Here is a 21060-nt window from a genome sequence, read left to right as displayed (position 1 = left end):
CTGCTTCTTAGTCTTATCAAAGATTACAAAAGTGCTTGTAATCTTTGGTGATGAAGGTGGAATTGCTAAAGGTTGAAAAGGCTATGCCTTCTTAAAGATATTTAAAACAATAACAATAGCCTTAAAAGAAAGAAAGTGGTTGACATTAATCATCAAGGCCTACTCTGCTTGCCTATGAAGCGACAACTTTGTTATTTAGGAAGCTTTCTTTGTCCTCATCTACCATACCATGTAGACAAATGAAGATTTAAAGGAATTAGGTGAGATTCATGATCTCTTAACCAAAATAAACAAGCAGGAAATTATATATGGAAGGAACAGATAGATGTGCATGTGCATAAACAGCCACAGTTTATACAATAAAATGCAAGTTGATTCCCTTTTAGACCGGTCGCGCAGGAGTTGTGGTAGATGATTTATATGGCATTGCATTAGGTATTCATGATTCCACGAAGATTTATATGACATGAAAATTTCTCTCTCTTGCAATCAAGATCATCTTTGTCTAAGTAAAATTAATATTAGATAACAAAAATATGTCCATCGGCCGGCATTAAATTGAAGGGATCGTATATCGCCAAAAAGCAATTAATGGCTCATTCTAAGTTTTTATACGTCGTTCCCTGGTCCCATGTGGGACCCACATGGAAAAACCGGACGGTGTTCTTCCGTTTCAGACCCAACAGCGGCGCCCCCAGAGAGAGAGAGAGAGAGATTATGGCCACGAGAATTGAGAAAAGCACACGAGCTTTCTGTCCGTGTGTGCATGCACGCGCACGCCTCCATGTCAGTCTCCCTGTTAACGTGTGCGTGCGTCTGCTCTTGCGCGCACGCGCGCATGTCTCCGTCTGTGTGTGCTCGTCTCTGCGGTTTTGTAGTCTGTACGTCGCTATAGTTACGACGGCAAAGAAACGAAACGATTCAAGGCGAACACAAGAGACTACTAGTCCAGTTTCAGGCAAAACTTGGAGAAAGCATCATTGCTTGAAATGTGGAAGATCGCACTAACAACAATGAAAATCTTCACTTCTTCATCTTGCTTGTCGTGAGAGAGAGGGAGAGCAAGAGAAGTAATGGTTTTCTGATAATCTAAAACTAGTAATATACATACAAGAATCGCACTCAAAGCCACAACTCAGCAGTTCTCTACAGAAGCTCGTCGCTTTAGTTTCGTTTCATCTTCTGCTCATCGAAATCTTCGCAGGATTTCAGCGCCATTTCCATGAGAAGGAGAAACGATCGATACAAGCAGATCGACGAAGGCGCCCATGATGTACCTGTGAGCACTCCTCCCGTTCGCCCTCAAGTACCACACCAGCATTTCTTCCAAGCACTCCCACTCGCTCAATCCGTAGGCCTCCACCATCTCCTCCATGGAAACCCTGAAATCCTTGTAAGGGTCCTCCGAGTCCATCACCATCATCATGCTCTCGTCAAACGTCAGGACCTCGGCAGCATCTCCCTGATCAAGACCCAAGAGCCAATCCTTCTTCTCCCTCTCGACATCCATCAGATCCCCATCATAAACAAAAAATCCATCGCTCTTCTTCCTCTCACAATCCGCGCTACCCAACAGCCTGCTCCTTTCTCTCTGTGATAATACAAAATCACCAGTGATATCATCCTCTTTCATTTCGAATCCGTTCTCTACCTTCAGCTGCGCCCCCAGAGTCAGTAATCCACCACCGGCTTCCTCCTTGAAACCACCAACCAACCTCACTTTCTCCCTTCCTGAACGAAACGTCCCATGACTGGTTTCTCTCTGTAAACCATTGCCCACCTTCTGATCCTCCTTGAGCAAGAGAAACCCGTTGCCAGTTTGTCTTTCTAAGCCAGTACTGCCCACCTTCTTGTCTTCATTAAACAAGAAAAACCCATTCTCTTTCTCGCCCTGTAAACCACTCCCCACCTTCTTCCCCTCCTTAACCAACAAAAATCCAGCACTTTTCTCTCTCTCTAAGCCGCCCTCGACCTTCAAAAACGGCACGAAACAGCTGCGCTTGTCCTTGCCTTCCTCCACTATGGATTTGGTGCGGTCGGGCTCGAAGAAGAACCTGTCTGACCGCAGGCTTCTCATGCCCTCCACCAGAAGCTCCGGTGCTGCCTCGCCGGAATCCCCCGAAGAGGAAACCTCCGACGTCGATGCCGCCGACGAGTCCGACTCGAACCAGTTGCCGGGCTCAGAGACGGCATCATTCGCCTCCGAGTAGACGTACATGTTGTTGACGCTCCTGTAAGCATCTGGAGCCACTCTGAAGGACTCAGTTTTGGGGTGGCCGCATGCCCACATCTCCTTAGGGGTGAACAGCGACTTGAGAGACATCATCTTTGCAATGAGAAAGAGAGTGGGTTTTTTTGAATCGCAGAGAGAGAAAGAGAGAGGCTGTATTCTTCTTGTTCGTCTGAGACAGGGCTCTACTTCTGGGAGGGCATTAATGGCGGTTCTGGGAGGGTGGGCACAGGGGCTGTTATAAAGAAGGAGACGGTACAGAAGAAATGAGTTGTTATGAAGGGAACAGGCTGCTTGATGCCCGGTGTTGAAAGGGTGGCGGGCTCCACCAAATATGCATTTAATTACTTTAATAATTCATTAGTTTAATTGCACTCATGTTGGTTGGCCTCTTCTATTTCCTTCTTTCTTTCATTTCATTTCTTTTTTTTAAATCATGGTCTGCTGGTGGTATTTCGCAGCCTCATTTTTCTAAGTATTTTAATGACTTGTTTTTCTTGGATTATCGTGCAATTTCGAAACCGACGCTTTTTCTATGGATTTTTTAGATTGTCTTGGGGATTGGAACACAATTTTTTTTGTGCATGTTTTGTTTTCTATGTTTCTGGATCCTCTGGGACTAAAAAGTGGGGTTTTGTCACTGTTGTACAGGTTAAAGAGCTAGGGTTTAAAAATTTTGACAAATGAAAGCTTTGGCAAAGACTTCAAAAACACGTTTTTATCTTTAACTTGTGAACAATTTTCAAACAGGATGCTTAAGTTGCAAGAAGTTTTCAAAGAAACAGATAAAAGATATGCACAAACTTTGAAGCATAAGAACCACGGGCAGAATTTTGATCTACTTACAAAAATACACTGCGTGCAACTAATTAAGTGAACGTTTGATATTGTCTAACTATCTAGCTACTGGTTACCCATCACACAACAGCGGAGCTACAGTGTGGCTGGTGTGAGCAAATACTCGCACCAGACCTTCAAAAACTCTGTTAAACATCCTTTCAGTCACATGTGATGTCCAAAGAAGTTGGCGACTCCATGTATTCCTCAGCTAAAAAAATCCAAACTCCGCCACTGCAACTACGATTTGGTGACCAATTACTTCACTTCACTTAGCAAGCATGTTTCGTTTCTGGAATAGACCAGAAGAAGACGAAGAAGACAGAAGCTGTGCTTCAAATTTTAAATCTGAAAGGGGAGAAAGGGGGGTTCAAGTGGGTCGTGGACCGTTGGTAGTTTCTTAAAAGAGGCAACAGCGGTCAAATTGAGTGGAAGAGAAGTCTGGTTGGCCTGGCACGGCCTCATTTATGAGGATGAGTGCACCCTTCGTCTTCATGGCATGAGAGAGCAGTGGCCTTTCCTCATTAAATTGCTCCTGCTGCTCCAAGGCATGTCGCCATAAATTCGCTCCTCTCTCTCTCTCTCTCTCTCTATCTCCTATGAATCTCCGCCATCGTCGCAGAGAATCACCATTAATTCCATTTTCTGTTCTGTCTTTTCTGTTCTTGCATCATAAATGGTTGTGGATTCTACTGCTATTCTTGTGATCTGTCCTTTCCTCTCTCTTCTGCGGGAGGTGAATGGGTTGACGGTCCATTTGGAGTCAGGACTTTGGATCACGGAATTCATGATGTCTTTGTGTGAAATGGTCCTGTCTCTCTCTCTCTCAACCTGTGATGAACGTGAAACCAGATTCGATTTAATTGGACCTGACAGAACCAAATTTGGATAAGACTTCTGACCCGGATCGATGGCATCTTATGCGTCATAGTAGAGGCTTTTGTTGCCTCCGATCTCTGATCGATCTCAAATCCTTATTTTTATTAAATGGTGAGTCCAGTGTTTGTTTATTGTATAGAGGGATTTGAGATCAGTCTCAGATCTGAGATCCAATACCATCCAACACGCCTTATGTGGACTTACCACCGATTTCAGGTTCGGATGTAACAAAATCAAGCGCAAACTTTATGCTGAACCCAGTCCTGTGAGCGTATATGGATCACATACTTGCTTGCCAACATATTTGATTATTTGGACTCTGATCCAAGATCCAAATCAAAAACATGGAAAAAGAAAAGTATAACACCAAAGAGATACCCCGGGGTCTAGGGCAAGATCGAAACCTAAGTGGGGAGCGGTCATATATCAACTAGCATGCCATGCAGAGGGGCGGAGACAAGGCAGGATCGGGACCTAAGTGGGGAGCAGTCATACATTTGCTTGTTTTATATAAAAATTTTGAAAAATGATATTTTGACTGTAGTCAAAATTTAAAAACTTTAATTCGGTCCGCCTAATGAAAAAATTTTGGTTCTGTTTGTGGTCATACATCCATCTTTTATAGTTGAAAGAAATAGCACATACGAAAATCAAACTGAAATACATTCACTCTCTCTCTCTCTCTCTATCTCTTCATTATCTGAAATGCATTCACTATCTCTTAATTATCTCTGCATTCATAAACTTGAGCATCAATTTGAAAATGGTATAATGAGATGCATGATGGTAGATGGGTCCTATTTGTTGGTTCAGATCCACCATGCCATTCCCTGACTATATATGTGTCGGACGTGCTCTTATGTCTCCATGGTTGAGCTGGGTCCCTGTCCAGGTTGTTGGATCTGAACCATCTGAGGTGTTCCCGTACTTGGATTTGGGCCGGAGCAGGCGTCATATAGATCTTGCCCGGGTCCATGGATCTCAGCGTTTGCGGGTTGGCTCCTCAACAGGCTAAACAACAAAACACAGTACACTAACTCAAATTTCAAAAAACATTCAAGATTATCATGTATGGTAATTTGCTTGGCGAATATATACATGGCCCGTGAAGTCAATATCAAATTAAGGCGCATCAATACTACCAACTAGGCAATTTGAAATTGTTTTCAATTTTCAAATAAAGAAAGAAGAAAGAAATATTTCAAAACATGCATAAAATTTTTTGTACTTAAAAATACTCCTAATTACATACCCTTGGTTTTTTTGAGCTAATTTGGGAAAAACACATGAGTTTACTTTAAAAATATCAACTATTAAGTAATATTTTGACTCTGCTTATTTTAAATCAGAATGAAATTTACCAACATGTAAAGTTGAAGCATAATAGGAGTAGCACCCAAGGCAGCGAAAACATGCCCTCTACCCTAATAAAATGAGGGGTTGGGTAGAGGCTTCAGCCTGTCTCTCGGCCCACCTGAAACAATGTTTTTATTATCCACAATGGTCGTCGGAAATATATTGAGGTTTCTCTTGGCAACTCTGTAGCATTAATTAAAAAGAATTAACTAATATTGCAGATATTAATGAAAAAGAACTAGCTAGCATATAGCTCAACGTCTAAGAATATTATTAGGTATGGTTAAATGGGCCGACCAATGCAAAGTAATGAATATAAAATTCACTTTTATTGTAATTATTTTAGACATTTAAGCTCGTTAACCTTACTTAGGTCTGTAACAACCTAGGTTTAACTGAACAAATGATGCAGAACTCAGGGTATGTTTTTAACAAGATGAAAGAGCCAAACGTGTGCGTTTCCTAATATCAAAAATTTTAAGTGCATTTGCAAGAAATTTCCCGAGAAGAAAAGAACGGGTTCTGTATTGTCCATGTTGTCTAGGACAAGTTGGTACTTTCTCATGGGCGAAATCAGACTGCTGGTGTACTAATGAAGCAACATAAATTGAAAAAAAAAAAAAAGATATATGAGATTTTCTTGTTTGAACCTTTGGCACATGATTAATGGAAGGCACCCACACAACGGGAATAATGTGCGCGGAGGGACATAAATGTTGCTGGCACACCATATTTTCTTTTGACTACTCATCTTTTTGGGGACATAAACGTTGCTGGCACACTATAAACGTTGCTGGCACACCATAGTGATGAATGTAATCTTTTCCTTTGACTACTCATTTTTTTAACGGTTATTTTGCTGAAGTTCAAGCATAGAATGACACCATAGTTTGACACACACATATCTACACGTTTGACATACCTAAGCTTAACCATCAGGCCAGTTACCCGGTACACGGCTTGACTCGGGCTTGAAAATGGCATCTGGCCGGATAAGTTATCGAGTCACCCCGAGTAGGCCCCACTAAGTCTGGTTCAATTCAATAAGATTTTTCTAATTTTAATTTTATTGACTTTTATATATAACAATAATACTTTATTATCATTAATTATATTTATATATGATTTTATATTAAAAATATATTTTTTAAATTTTAACCAGGCAAGGCCCGACTCGAGTTTCGGATGTCAGGCCAGTCCTATGCCCATGCCTATGTAAGAAGCCTAGTATGAATGCAAACTCTTAATATTAATTTGTGAATATATATATATATATATATATATATAGTTCCTCCGATCATTCGTCCATCTCAATCTCTCACATATACAGCTGGTAAGGGCAGGTACGTTACTGACGGTACACATATATATATATATATATATATGTAAAGGGGCGGAGCCAGGATTTTTTCTAGGGTCGGGCCAAAACGATTCGCGGGCCGGGCCAAGAAGAGCGATGAGGAGCGACCAGTCGGGCCAAACTAAAAAAATTTGATTTTTTCAATGTAAATTTTTTTTTTCTTGCGCTCATCCAGGCCATGGCCCGGGCGGCCCCACCCCCCTCCGCCCCTATATATATATATATATATATATATATATATATATATATATATATATATATATATATATATATATATAATGTTGTGTATGTTACATAGTTATAGACACATAAACTTTAAAAATTGATCGCTAAAAAAATCTGAAATGAGTGCCAAAACCTAAAAAAGTTCTTACATCTTATATAAAAAAAATTAAAAAATAACATTTTAGCCCATGTCAAAATTTTTGAAACTATAATGCGACCACACTTATGAAAAATTGTTGGCCCTGTTCTTGCCTGAAATCATCACTAAAGCCATCATAAACCCTGAGTACTATACCATAAACCATGATCTGGTGATTTTCTTTTAACAACAAATTCCCCGGTGATAGCTGGCAACAGCATGGGAGGATCTGCCGGGGCTCTTTCGAAACATGACACCCCTGAAGCACAAAAACCATATCCTAGCTAACCGTTTAAATCTGTAACGATCTCCTAGTGTTCCACAATCCAATGCGGAAACAAATTTTAGTCACTTAAAGGAACACAGCGTTCGTCTCCTAAAATGGAGCCAATAATCGATTTTCGTGGCTTCTATCTTGTTGAATGAGCCTGGCTATGAAATCAAATTGTGTTAAAATTAACAACTTTGAAAACATGGCATCCTACATACTGAAGGAAAAAGCTGATTATTGCAACTTTTCTGACATATGGAACGTCTGATATTATAATGTGCAACTGCATGCGGCTTTGACTACAAATTTTGTTTTCGTTCTATGATTTTATAGACAAACTCTATTGGCTTGTTCCACTTAGATATACTAAATTTTGGCTGGTAAGTGGACTTAGTTTCACATACGTCCACATTCAAAACATTATTACTCATTACATAAAATAACCCATTATTACTCATTACATAAAATAATCCATGTCTTTTAGTGTACATAAGCCAAATTTCTATAGGCACTTAAGAGTCAGTAGAGGAAGACGCAGAGGCGGCAGAGGTGAAGGGCAGCGGCGTTGAGGTAAGCCATCCTTCCTCTCGATTTCTCTCTGTCTCCTTTCTCTTTGCCGCCAACTTTCTCTCGCGCACACTGTCTCTCACTCTCACCCTCTATCTCACCTCGAGTTCTCCCTTAACTGAGTCCTCTCTCACGGACTCCCTCTGGTCTCCCGCACGCTCCCCCTCTCCTCTTTTTTTTTTCTTTTTCCCCGCTTCTCATTCTCGCCCTTTTTGTCTCCCCCTTCGTCTCTCTGTCCTTCTCCCTCTTCCGTGTGTGTCTCCCTCAGCCGAACCCTATATCAACCTCTCACTCATTCTCGACCTCAGCCCCTCAGCCGAACCTTCTCCCTCTCAACTGGATGCCCTCTTCTATTGTTCTTTTGATCTCTCTTGCTCATTCTCACGCTCTTTAGGATTGTCTTGGTTTTGGTATTGGAGGAATACGTTTTTCACCACATACCAGCAAATGGAGTATGTTGGAGGCGACGACAGCATAATATAGTCTCTGCCATTTGGTGATTGATCAAGTGTTTCGGGTGGCTGCCGGGCATACCTACAACAGCTAAGACTATGTAAAAAGGGTGGGTATGACTAAAGTAGATGTTTACTCTAAGAATGTACATAATGATATTTTTAGTATGATAGGTTAATACATGAAGTGGTTAAGGAGCATGGTACATATTTTGATAATGTGGAGAGGACTATTTTAATGAACTTTTGATGCATGCTATTGTGATATGAATATTACGTCGCTTGTGGGGAAAGAATACTAATGCAGGTCTACATGTGAAATTATGATTTGAAGGGACAACCGAACGTGTAAATTATTAGGATTCAGGCCTACACTAGGGTGCGATGATAATGCTTATTTTTGGGGATTCGATTAATTTTACGCTCTTACTAGTGAGCTAGAGTTGTCATAATCGAATTGACGAATGGAGAAGCATGATTGCTAGGATGACGCCTCAACTAAGAAAGCAAGTTGAGAAACATACTATTGATAGATTGAATCGAGGTCTTGGAGCTTAAATCGATCGGTCATAACCTTTGAAATATGGAAAAAACCTGTTGGAGGATTCTACGAGCCGATTTTACCTTCTGTTTCTCTTGAGACAATAACTTATACTTCAATGGTCTTACTTCTTACTTAAATAGATTTTAGAGCGAAGTGAAGCGAAAAACTTATCGTTTGAACTTTTGCAAGTGAACCGAGCACATCAAGTAGACCTTGAGTGATAGGATTTGGAGCTCAAGGCGATTTTGGGTCTTTGTGTAGACACGTGATAAGTATGGTGGCATTTTAGCCAAATCCCTACCTGAAAACAAATATGGAGTGTGTGTTATATTCTTAAGCATGGGTTTTTTGGGATCGTTGGATCATATGACTGTGTTTTGTGGGAATGATGTGTGATATAACGTGATTATTGCCTTGTGAATGCATGTGTGAGATTGACTGATTATGAGATTGATTGATTGTTTTTAAATTATTATGTGACGGTATATGCCTGCTAAAAATTATAATTACTTAGGATAAATTTGGTAGAGTATAGAATTGAGTATGTCATCGACCTCGATTGTGCATTAGTGAGCATCCTAACTTGATATTTGTATAGGACAGCTATGAGCCAATCATGAATTGAGACTACTTTTTGTGGTTCTTAATTGTTATTGTTTGATTGTTGTGAATGTTATGAAATTTTTGTTTGCTTTGCCATTGGGCAGTGATTTTGATTGAATGCACTTAACAGGTAGAAGTATCCATCAAATATGATGGCTAACTAAGAGTATTGATTGAATGTGTGACATTTTTTATGGAGGTGATTTGAGGTATAGATGCACTCGTGAAGTGAACCAACATCATGTGCTAGCCAGACTTATTGTGAATGTGCTCTTATATTGATAAGTTAAGAAAGAATAATTGATTAGAGACCAGCGGGTTGTGCTAATATATTTGGAATACGTTCCGCCCTCACCACTGGTCTCGCATGCTCGGAGTACTGGCGATGCAAGGCCCTAGAGTATCGTTGTGTGATATACTTGGAGTGTTGGGCTCTCACCTTCTCAACCTGGGTGTCTTAAGGTAGGTTGAGTAACTCTTCTTGGACTTCACACATCCATATGATTGTTGTACTACTACAACGTGAACAAATCTGTATTATTTTGGGCCACCACAAAGGTTATCTCTGGACACTAGCAAAGCATGGGGAATTTTGATGATGTATGAAATGTATCATATTTCCATTATTAAATGGATGTGTTCATTGGTCTTTTGAGTGTGTAAAACTCATGTCTCTGTTGTTTAATGTGCCAAGGAGTTGTACTTCATATTTCAATCAATTCAGACTTAATTTGAGGAAGATGTGAGTGCTTTCATGATTCAGAGCAAATCTAGGCCATATTCAATAAAGTTCTTCATATTATGGACTTCTGGAACAAATTTTGATGTAGAACCACCCCATGCCACTATATTCGGCCGTAAGTTAAAAATTTCAAAGAAATTTTAAAGAGGGGTGCCTAGGACCAAGGATGCGTTTTAAAAATTTCATGAGGTTTTCATAAATTATTTTATAAAGAAGTATTAATTTTGTGCTTTTGAAAAATATTGAAACTAGGGCTGGATATAGGGGACGTCCTCTTCATTTGCATTTCATCCTTGGAGAGAGAGTTTCATGGTGTTCGTAATCCCTTGCATTGAAACTCTGATTCCATAATATCAAATGCACAGCTTATCATTTTTCTTCATTTTGTGCTAATTTTGGTAGTTTGTCATGCTAGAATAAAAAAGTCACGCATTAATCTTAACTTTTTTATAATCAGGTTCAATGTAGCTTAGGGGCTGGTAGTTCTCCTGGAGAAGATCAAGTCATTTGGAGTAGGTTGAGGATTTATGTGCTATTTGAGGGTGTGTACATCTTAAGATTTTGCTTCTTCATTAAAGTATGAGCTGCATGTTAGGTAGCTAGTTTAGCATTTTTATACGCATAAGTGTTCAAAGTTTTAGTTATCTCCCATGTAGGTTAGCTTTATGTTCATTGCATGGCAATATTCATAGAATAGTTAAATTTTTGTTCTAGTGGATTTCGCATAATAGCATTAGCTTTAGGAGATCAAGGTTCCAGTTTGTAGTTATGTTGTTTCAGTGTTCACTTCGCATTTTTTTTGGAAAAAAAACACGTTTTTTGTGAGTATGATATATATATATATATAGAAAACATTAATTAAGCAGTAATTAATTAATTAACTGCTGATTTTTCTGAGAATGATCACATAATTTACATGAGATCACTGATGCTTTGGTTTTGATGACTCGAAGATCTTTGCTTGACATTTTTTATGTGATTCCACTTTTAAAGGATACAGAGAAACTTGCAACATGCTCACAGATATAAGAAGCTATTCAAGAAATACCTAGCATTCAGTGGGTACATTTTGAGCTTCAAACAGCTTGCTTTAATTACATGAGAAGCTACTGTCATGCTACTAACAAAAGAGAAAGATGATTTGCCAACAAGCATCTAATTATATTCAATAAAAAACGTATACTATACTAACGCATTTATCTCATCAACAACCAGAGTGAGAAAGAAGCTCAAAAAATAAATCATCAAGCGAAAAGCAAGAAGCAATCCTACAAACCATATCTACTAATGGAATAGATAATTTTCTTGCTCATCGCTTCCCCTGTCATGAACAGAGCCGACGTGGATCAGGTACAAGGCATCTTGAGTTGAATGCCATTTATACTCCAGATCAAAGGGCTCTCAAAAATCTTTAAGAATGGTCCAAGCGACTTAGATAGAACCAACAAAAATTTTATGTGGGCTGATACAGATCATCGGTATCCGAAGTAATAGATGGATATGACCGTTCCCGTCAACGAACTGTTATTGGCACTTACTGAAATGAATTCAACCTTATGATGAATGGTGCCCAACATCAAACTCTGATGAATTCCCTTCCTTAAAACAATGAAACGAATGAGCTCACATAGGAGAAGCACTCTTAATAAGAAGGCTTTGCTCTTATGTGACTTGACCTTAAGCCATTGCTCTGGTCTAATTGACCTTCAGAAGCTTCAACAATGACATTGAAAGAAGAGAACTCGTCAAACACTGACAGAACCAAGGTTTGACGGGTACACTTACTATATGTTAACACTCGCTCAATTAGTCGAGAACTGAACTCGATCATTGCCCGGGAAGAAAGGAAGAAGCAGCACCTTCCCTTCCATGCCCATTGCAAGGTACACCAGGGAAATACGAAGTTTGGTTCCCAATAACTGCCGACGAAAGGACTACATCTCGCCTGACGCCCACTCTCTAACAGCTCTGCCTCACATTAATGGTTGATATTAGTCCCTCTGGAAAATTGAAAACCATAAATATGATGGGGCATGCGGGACACTTAGAACACAATTTTAATGCTCACAAACAAAAGAAATTTCAACATTTGTGGTGCTCTAATGGATAGAACTATGTGCAGAGAGAGAGAAAGAGAGAGGTAGGTAGATACTAAGATTCTCCTTTATACCTTAGTTTTCCACACGTCATGAGTTCCAATTGAGGCAAACAGGAATAGAACTGCTTGAAAACACACAGAAACGCGTAAGCCAGCCGTCCCGTGTAAGTCAATGGATTCCACTTAGAAATATCTTTTACGCACCGAGAGAGAGAGAGAGATTATAAAAGGGGAGTAACTCTTGCGTCTACCTTCGCCTACAAACTAAACACAATCTGCAATAAGACATTTCGCAAATGTCTCGCCTAATTTTCGTCTCCCTTTTATTCACCTTCTCCCTCTCCCTCACGCTCACCTCTGCTTTCAAGTGGCAACGCCCTGCCGAAGACGCACATGTAGTGGCTGAGACCTTTGCGGCCCTCAACTGGACCTCCACCAAAAAAGGCAGACCAAAAAAAAAAAAAAAACTGTTAGTTGTTCTTAAACAATGATCGACAATAATTACTACAGAAGAGGCAAGAGAATGGAAAAAGTTAGGGATTTGAGAAAAGCTACCGGAACAATTGAAGAAAATGCTGCTAAAACCTAGCTCAACTACTATCTATTGTCAATCAGGTCGTCGATTGCTGGCCTTCCTCTATAAAATTGTTTCTTACGCAAGTGCATAGATAGTACACGAATGTAAACAAAATTTTCCCTTTATATTAGCTGGTTAATCATGTAAGGAGGACAGAAGCATATGCAATCCACGAGAGATACATGGCGAGAACAATTGGCGTGTCATGAGTATGTTCTTTGTGGAGGAATGATAGATGCCTTTTGGTTGACGGAGGTATAGAAAAACAGAGTAGGAGCAGAGCAAACACATAATATAACGTGGTTCAGCTTAAGAAAGCCTACGTCCACGGTGAGAAACACACCAAGAAATTCTTATTGATCAGTACAGATGGTGTGAAGGATATATATATATATAGCGTACTAAGGATCTACGCTATAAGGCAGTTTGCTACTGCATTTGTTACAAAAGATTTCTTCCTTATCTTGATAAGATCTGGTTTCCTTGTTTTTAGAATTTTTCCTGCAATCTGTGATGGTTTGCCATCTTCATCCCTAACCAAAAGATCAGGCCGTTGGCTGTTATGCGACTGATTTTCTCTTCAATCTGTGGTGATCTTCTTTCCATAATTGCTAACACTCCCCTTCAAACTATGCCGCAGAACAAGACCGAGTTTGATCCGTAAACTATTGAAGACTTGCTTGGCTAGACTTTTGGTAAAGACGTCCGCAATCTAATTTTTGGAACAGATAAATTTTGTCGCAAGCTGTTTTCGAGTGACACGTTCTCGAACATAGTGAAAATCAATTTGAATGTGCTTGCTTCTTCCATGAGCCACAGGGTTTGCTGCCATAAAGAGGAAACTTTTATTATCACAATATAGCATGGGGACCTTATCTATTTGAATCCCCCTGTCTTTCATTAGGAACTGAACCCATGTAAGCTCCGCTGCTGTCAATGCCATGGCTCGGTACTCGGCCTCAGCACTGGACCGAGAAATAGTATTTTGTTTCTTGGCACTCCAAGTAATACAATTAGCACCAAGGTATATACAGAAACCGGTGGTTGAGCGTCTGGTATAGGAGCAACCTGCCCAATCAGAATCTGAAAAGGCATATATATCCAAGGTACTTTGCTTCAAAATTTGAAGCCCAAAATGTAGAGTTCCTTTCACATAACGCAGAATACGTTTAATCATTTGAAAGTGAGAGTGTAACGGGGCATGCATAAATTAGCTGATGTAATTGACGACAAACGAGATGTCCGGACGAGTAAGACAAAGATACTGAAGTGAACCAACAACTTGCCTATAAAAGGTAACATCGTCAAAAGACTTGTCTTCTGCTTGTAGTTTATGTATTTTTGTACTCATGGGAGTGTTACAGGGCTTAGAGTCTTCCATCTTAGCCTTTTCCAAAATATCCTTTGCATACTTTGTTTGACACAGTATGAGGCCCTAATTTGTCAAGGCAACTTCAATGCCTAAAAAATAAGTTAGGTGACCAAGATCCTTAACAGGAAACTCACTGCAGAAGGTATCAACAAATTTTTGCAAGGCTAAAGCACAACTTCCTGTTAGAGTCATATCATCAACATATATTAAAAGTATGAGAGTAACAGGTCCTTGATGCAAGGTGAACATGGAGGGATCGACAAAACTGATAGAAAACCCATAATCAAGGAGAAAAGTACTTAACCTGACATACCATGCTTGTGACTTGCTTCAAACCATATAAAGACATGATCATGTTTGGATTCATCTATGTATCCAGGGGGTTGCCGCATGTACACGTCTTCACGAATCATCCCATGCAAGAAAGCATTTTAAATATCCAGCTGCCTGAGAGCCCATCCTTTAACAAGAGCAACAATGATAACCATTCGAACCGTGGTTTGTCGCACAATCGGAGAAAATGTCTCATGAAAATCTATGCCCTCCTTTTGAGAGAATCCCCGAGCAACAAGTCTGGCCTTCAGTTTGTCTAGGGTCCCGTCGGATTTTGACTTTGTTTTAAACACCCATTTGGATCCTACCAAGTTCATCGTGTGGTCATAAGGAACTAAAACCCAAGTTCTATTTTCAATGAGAGCCTTCTCCTCATCGTCCATAGCTTTCTTCCATCCAGTGTGTCGCAAAGCTTGATTGACATTAGTGGGTTCTTTGGGAATGTTCTCATATAAGACATGAAGATTAGCATACATTGGATTAGGCTTATATGTCCCCACCATAGATCTGGTGGTCATGGTTCTCACAGGACTAGCGATACAATCCGTAGAAGTCTGAGATGGAACATTTGTTTCAGGGCTTGCAAGATGGTCTGTATCCAGTAGCACACTATTGACGTCCTGATGTTGATCCATATGGGTAGAACTATCTGAACTTATATGATCGATTGCTAGTTGTTCTTGGGCAGTGTCAAGAGACGTTCCAACACAAGACTGTATGAGAATGTCTTGAGGGTGGCCAGCATTTCCTTCATGAATAGTAGGCTGATCATCAACTACGCTGGATGGAGGATGTTCAACGGATTTCTGACTGTGTGAGCCATGCAGCTCAGTCCATTCATCAAAAGAAATTAAATCCGGAGTTAGTCCACGTCCATCATATAATTTTGCAGGATTCTTATAAGGAAAATATTGTTCATCAAAGCAAACATGACGAGAAACGAAAATTTTGCCTGTCCCCGGATATATGCAGCGGTATCCTTTATGTTGTATACTATATCCAAGAAAGATACAAGGAAGGGATCTGGGCTCAAGTTTGTCCTTTGCATAATCCCTTATGGAAAGCAACGACAACAAAAAATGTGCAGGAAATCATACTTTGGTTGCCGACCAAAAAATTTCAGGTATGGCGAATCCATATTCAAGGAGGATGAGGGTAGACGATTTATGAGTAAAAATGTACTGCTAAAAGCCTCAAACCAGAATCGTTTAGGAACCCCCAGAGTGAAAAAGCATAGTCAAGCCTAACTCAGTAATATTTCGATGTTTTCTTTCGGCCATGCCATTTTGCTGTTTCGTGTGAGCACAGGAAAATTGTTGTTTGATGTCAAGACTGCCCAAAAGTTGAGTAAATTTTGAACTAGTGTATTCTCCTCCCATGTCTGATTGAAAAATTTTTATTCTTGTATTGAACTGAGTTTCGACAAATGTACGAAAGTGATCAAAACAATCAAAAAATTCAGACTTGCATTTTAATGGATACAACGATGTAAATCATGACCACTCGTCAATGAAAATGACATAATAGCGATACCCAAGATGCGACGCAACAGGTGCCGGTCCCCATAAGTCAGAATGAATTTTTCCAAAAACTTCCATAGCTCTATTATCTCTTTCAAGAAACGGAAGTTTACATGCTTTGCCTAACTGACAACTATGACAGATGGTATATTGAGAAACTGAAGAGCTGACGTCAATTAAATTATTTTGATGAAGATACTTGATGACGCCAAAATGAGGATGACCAAGCCTGAAGTGCCAAAATCAGCAAAAACACGCCTAAATCTGGATGAAAAGAAAGCTTCATGGAAATGACTAGAATCTGTAATGGTGCCATTAGAATCTCCAATGATGTAAACTCCATCTTTCTTACTGCCTTGCGCCACTGTCTTGCCCGTTCTCCTGTCCTTTAAGCAGCAAGATGAAGAGGAAAACTCAAAGGTATAAGGTAAATCTGTGGTTATTTGACTTACAGACAACAAATTTTTCTTCAATTGAGGAACGTATAACACTTTAGAGAGAGGAATATAAGAGTCACAAACGACCAAATTTCCTTGACCAATATGAGTTATGGGCAGAGATTGACCATTTCCAATAATCACACGATCAGAACCATGATAAATAGACTTGTTAGAAATCTTACCCGCATTGCCAGCCATGTGGCTGGAGGCTCCCGAGTCGGCTAACCATTCAGCATTGTTTGCATCATCAAGGGATAGAGCAGTCATGTCTTGTTGAGCGTCTTCTGCTTGATAACCATGATTGAAACGTTCAAAACACTTAATAGCGGAATGGTATTTTTTTCTGCATATTTGACAAACAACAACACTTTTGTTTTTCTTATCATCAGATTTGGAAAAGTGGGAATCGTTGGTTTGAAACTGATTGTGATTGCGTCTTCTATTATTATTGTAGTTGCGACCGCGACCGCGACCGTGCTCGCGACCATGACTATGGTTAGGTTGATGTTGGTTCACCATAGCCATAAAAGGGGGCATGGGAGCTTTGAGGCGAGTGTCAAAACTTTGAAGGAGTGAGACAACTTCTTCATAGGATGGAGCAGGAGGTCGAATCATGGCAGCGACAAAGGCTTCATATCCATCACCAAGTCCTTGGAGCAGCCAATAAACTCGCGCCCCATCATCAACAGGTTTCCCAATGGCAGCAAGGTCATCACAGACTGCTTTGGAATTGTTAATGTATTCATCAACAGAATCATCACCCTTTTTGAGAGATGTTAGCAAATGAGTTAGATGAAACTCTCTCTCTCTCTCTCGACTTGCAAGAGTAGGCATCCATAAGAGAGCTCCAAATGTCCCTTGATGTCTCTTGACCAACAACTCGACCAAGAGCGCTTTCGGTCAAGGTACTGATTATCCATCCCTTGACGAGGCAATCTGATTTCTTCCAAGCCGTGAACTGGGGATTAACAGTCCTTTTCTGGCCTAAAGGATCAGTTGTATCAATGACAAATTCAGCAGGAGCAACAACGTCTCCAGTGAGAAAGCCTTTGAAGATCTTGGCTTTCAATAAGAGCGAGAATCTGTGTCTTCCATAAGAGAAAGTTCTCTGGTTGCAGCTTAAGAGAGACAAAGTTGGAGACGTTGATAGAATAAGGATAATAATAAGAAATCTGTACCAGCGTGGAGGAAGATGGAATAGATGCCATCGTTGGCTTTGATACCATATAGAAAAACAGAGTAGGAGCAGAGCAAACACAGAATATAACGTGGTTCAGCTTAAGAAAGCCTACGTCCACGGTGAGAAACACACCAAGAAATTCTTATTGATTAGTACAGATGGTGTGAAGGAAATATATACAGCGTACTAAGGATCTACGCTATAAGGCACTTTGCTACTGTTTCTTCCTTATCTTGATAAGATCTGGTTTCCTTGTTTTTAGAATTTTTCCTGCAATCTGTGATGGTTGCAACTAAAGATGAAAACATGGCCTAGAAAAATCAGGGGAAACGAAACCTTTTGAGACTGCTAGCATTGATCTTCGTTCCTACAGCTAAAAATTGTTGTAGTGAGGAAAGCAGAGGAAGGGCGACTCACCTCAACAGTATTGGGGAAGGTCAGCGCAACGCCACATCGGGCACCGAGGCGAAGACACCGATCGTTGATGAATGCATTTGACAGGCCGTGCATTGGGGAAGGTAGCGTAAGCTCATGTAGAGTGAATGCTTGCTGGTCAGGGGCAGCCTTCTTCAACAGGCTTGAGAGGGTTCGATGGCCCAAAGTACACCTTGCATTACTCCTTGCTATTTCCTCCTCGTTCTTTCCCCTTCACATAGAAAGAAAGAGGCTTCTGGGCCTATGGCGGAAGCTAGAAGATGAAAAAAATAGAGAACCCACGGGAAAAAGAAAGAGTTCCCGCGGCATTTCGGTTTCCCTGATGCCGAAGAAATTGTGCTTTGGTAGGAATTCGCAACGCTTTTGTTAAAAAGAATTCTAGTATTTCTAACGCAGCGCGTCACGTGTGTTAGGAAAACTATCACAACCATAACGCAGTAGTAATCTGCGTTGTTGAATGTTAAAACTCTTGTAGTGATAGAAGTTCTCTATAAAGATGTTCTTTGTTATTAAGACTCTAATCCTAAAAAGTATCATCAATGTTTCAATCTTTATTGAGAAATGATCTTCATTATTGTGTGAAACGCTAATCTTACACCATCATCATTATATACATCTTTATTGTGAAAGAAACCATCTTTATTGTGAAACCATCATGCTAAAACTCGGGGTGAAGAATGAGTTCGACTCGTTAAAGCTCGGCTCGTGAACGAGTTCGAGCTTTAGTTCAGTTCATGAGTTGACTCGTAAGTAATCAAGTTGCACGTAACTGCCGAGTGGAGCTCAAGCCTTAATCGAGTTTATTGAGTCTTAATCAAGTCTATATATTCAAACAAGTTTAAGAGTTTGTCGAGCCTTAATCAAGTCTATATATTCAAACAAGTTTACGCGTTTATCGAGCCTTAATCGAGTCAAGTTCGAGCTCAACATGTAACGATGAATATCAATTCTATTCAAACGAGTTTGTTAAACCTTAATTGAGTCGAGCTCAAGCTCGACATGTAACTGCCAAGTCGAGCTTGAGTTACTTCCATCGAGCTATTCTCGAACTCGAGGTTTCATTAGTCGAACTGAGCTCGAGCTGATTGAAAACGAGCTCGACTCGGCTCGTGTTCACCCCTAGCTAAAACTATGCACAGTCAAAGCGAGCGTCATATATCATGAAACTCCATAGTAAAAACTATGTACACAACAAATTAAACAAAGTTAAGTGATTTAGTCATACGTGTGAAGCGACACGAGAGCGATTCCATTGTCATTTGGAGATAAAGATGAACAATGCAACAAAACGTGAGCAATTTAACGTTGTAGGGCTATTTGAATAATAATGCTATTTAATAGTGTAATTAAAGACAATGATGCAATAAATAGACTGATTTATTGGCACAATAAAACTGAAAATTGATGCAATTATTCATATAAATAATTATGCTAATACAAACAATGTTGATCAAGGCTTGGTTGCTCTCGCGGATGGCTCTGTTGTTCTTCATTGCTTACGTTATTCTTCTTTTTGTCTCCTACAGTCTATGGTGCTCACATGAATGGTTTGGTCGTTCATGCAAATGCCGTTTAAAACTTAAAAAAATACGTTTTTTTGAAAAAAAACATTAAAAACGAAATATGCATTTTTAATGCATTTTTTCGCGTTTTTTCAGTTTTTTCATTTTTTTCAGTTTTTTTAATGTCAAACTTTTTTTTATTTGTTGCAAATCTACTTTTGATGTTTGTGTTATTAGTGTCTCACTTATTTTATTTTTTTTTCACTTTTAGTTTTTAAATTTTTTTTTAAATTTACAATATTTTTTCCCCTTTTTCCTTTTTTTTAGGTTCACGGTATTATACCCGAGAAAAACCTCGCCGTTTAAAACTCCGACATGTTATTTGTGACTATATTTCATATTGTTAACATCATTCTTTGATGACTACAAGCAAATTTTGAATTCTTTTTTACACCATTTGCTATATGCATCAATCTACTGCAGTCTGCAACATTGATTTCTAACTTCCTGAAGATGGCATTTAAATTTAGATGATACTTTTCTCTTGGGTTGAGGGTTGTAGGACCTTCATTGTGACCTTGCACTTTTATTGTTTTGACCTTGGAATGGGCTAATGGTGAAGGAAAGACACATTTTCTAGTGTACCATTTATTAATTGTTTCATGTATTGGTAGGCTTCTCTGCTTCTTAACGCCTATTCTGTAACATGCATGAGTGATCTATATAAGAGTTGGTAATAGGAGACGGCACAGACCTAAAGGACTTACATGACTTGTAGTTAACATCTTACATGTTTATGTGTTTTGTCCATCTTTGCATAGTGTATGCTTTATGTACGTCTTTAATGTTCTCCCCATAAAATACCTTTGATGAATTATTATATAATATAGTTTTCAATTTATATTTTTTGTAAGTATTGACTGCCCCATCATCAACATTTTATATAACATATACCTCCTGTCTTAAAAGGCCCTTGTGTCTCTCATGTCACATGGTAGTTGTGCATTATGTCAAATTATATGTTATAATTCATTGCTTGGATATTTGTCTCCTTAGACCATTGAATGTTGTTGTGGGGGTATAAATCTATGGCTCACATAATATTTCTCATGCCCAAAGCCATGGGATGTGTGATGAAGTCTTTCACACAATTTTCAACTACCTAAGGCCATGAAATAAATAATTTACACTATGCATGAAATACAAAAATGTTAAATAAAAATTTAAAAACAAAGTTTAGCATGCATGCTTTCAACTTTTTATGTGTTTATCATATATATACAAAAGAATTATCTTCCGTATGTCAACACCAATTTTTTTTTTCTTTATGACTTTTGCAATCATATATTCCTTTTGAGGCTGTACACCTTAATAGTTTATTCTCACGCAAAACCAAAA

General features: G+C 39.4%; 1 protein-coding gene across 1 annotated transcript; it reads right to left on the bottom strand.

The window, feature by feature from the left end:
• Positions 1-965: 965 nt before the first annotated feature.
• Positions 966-2457, bottom strand: LOC116267144 (uncharacterized). The gene has a single exon (XM_031648729.2). It carries the CDS (start codon positions 2324-2326, stop codon positions 1187-1189), a length of 1140 nt encoding a protein of 379 aa, XP_031504589.1. The 5' UTR covers positions 2327-2457; the 3' UTR covers positions 966-1186.
• Between the last annotated feature and the right edge of the window lie 18603 nt (positions 2458-21060).

This window comes from Nymphaea colorata, chromosome 13 (assembly GCF_008831285.2).
Source record: "Nymphaea colorata isolate Beijing-Zhang1983 chromosome 13, ASM883128v2, whole genome shotgun sequence".
NCBI lineage: Eukaryota > Viridiplantae > Streptophyta > Magnoliopsida > Nymphaeales > Nymphaeaceae > Nymphaea > Nymphaea colorata.
The sequence above is the reverse complement of the archived record's forward strand: the minus strand, read 5'-3'. Positions and strand labels throughout refer to the sequence as shown.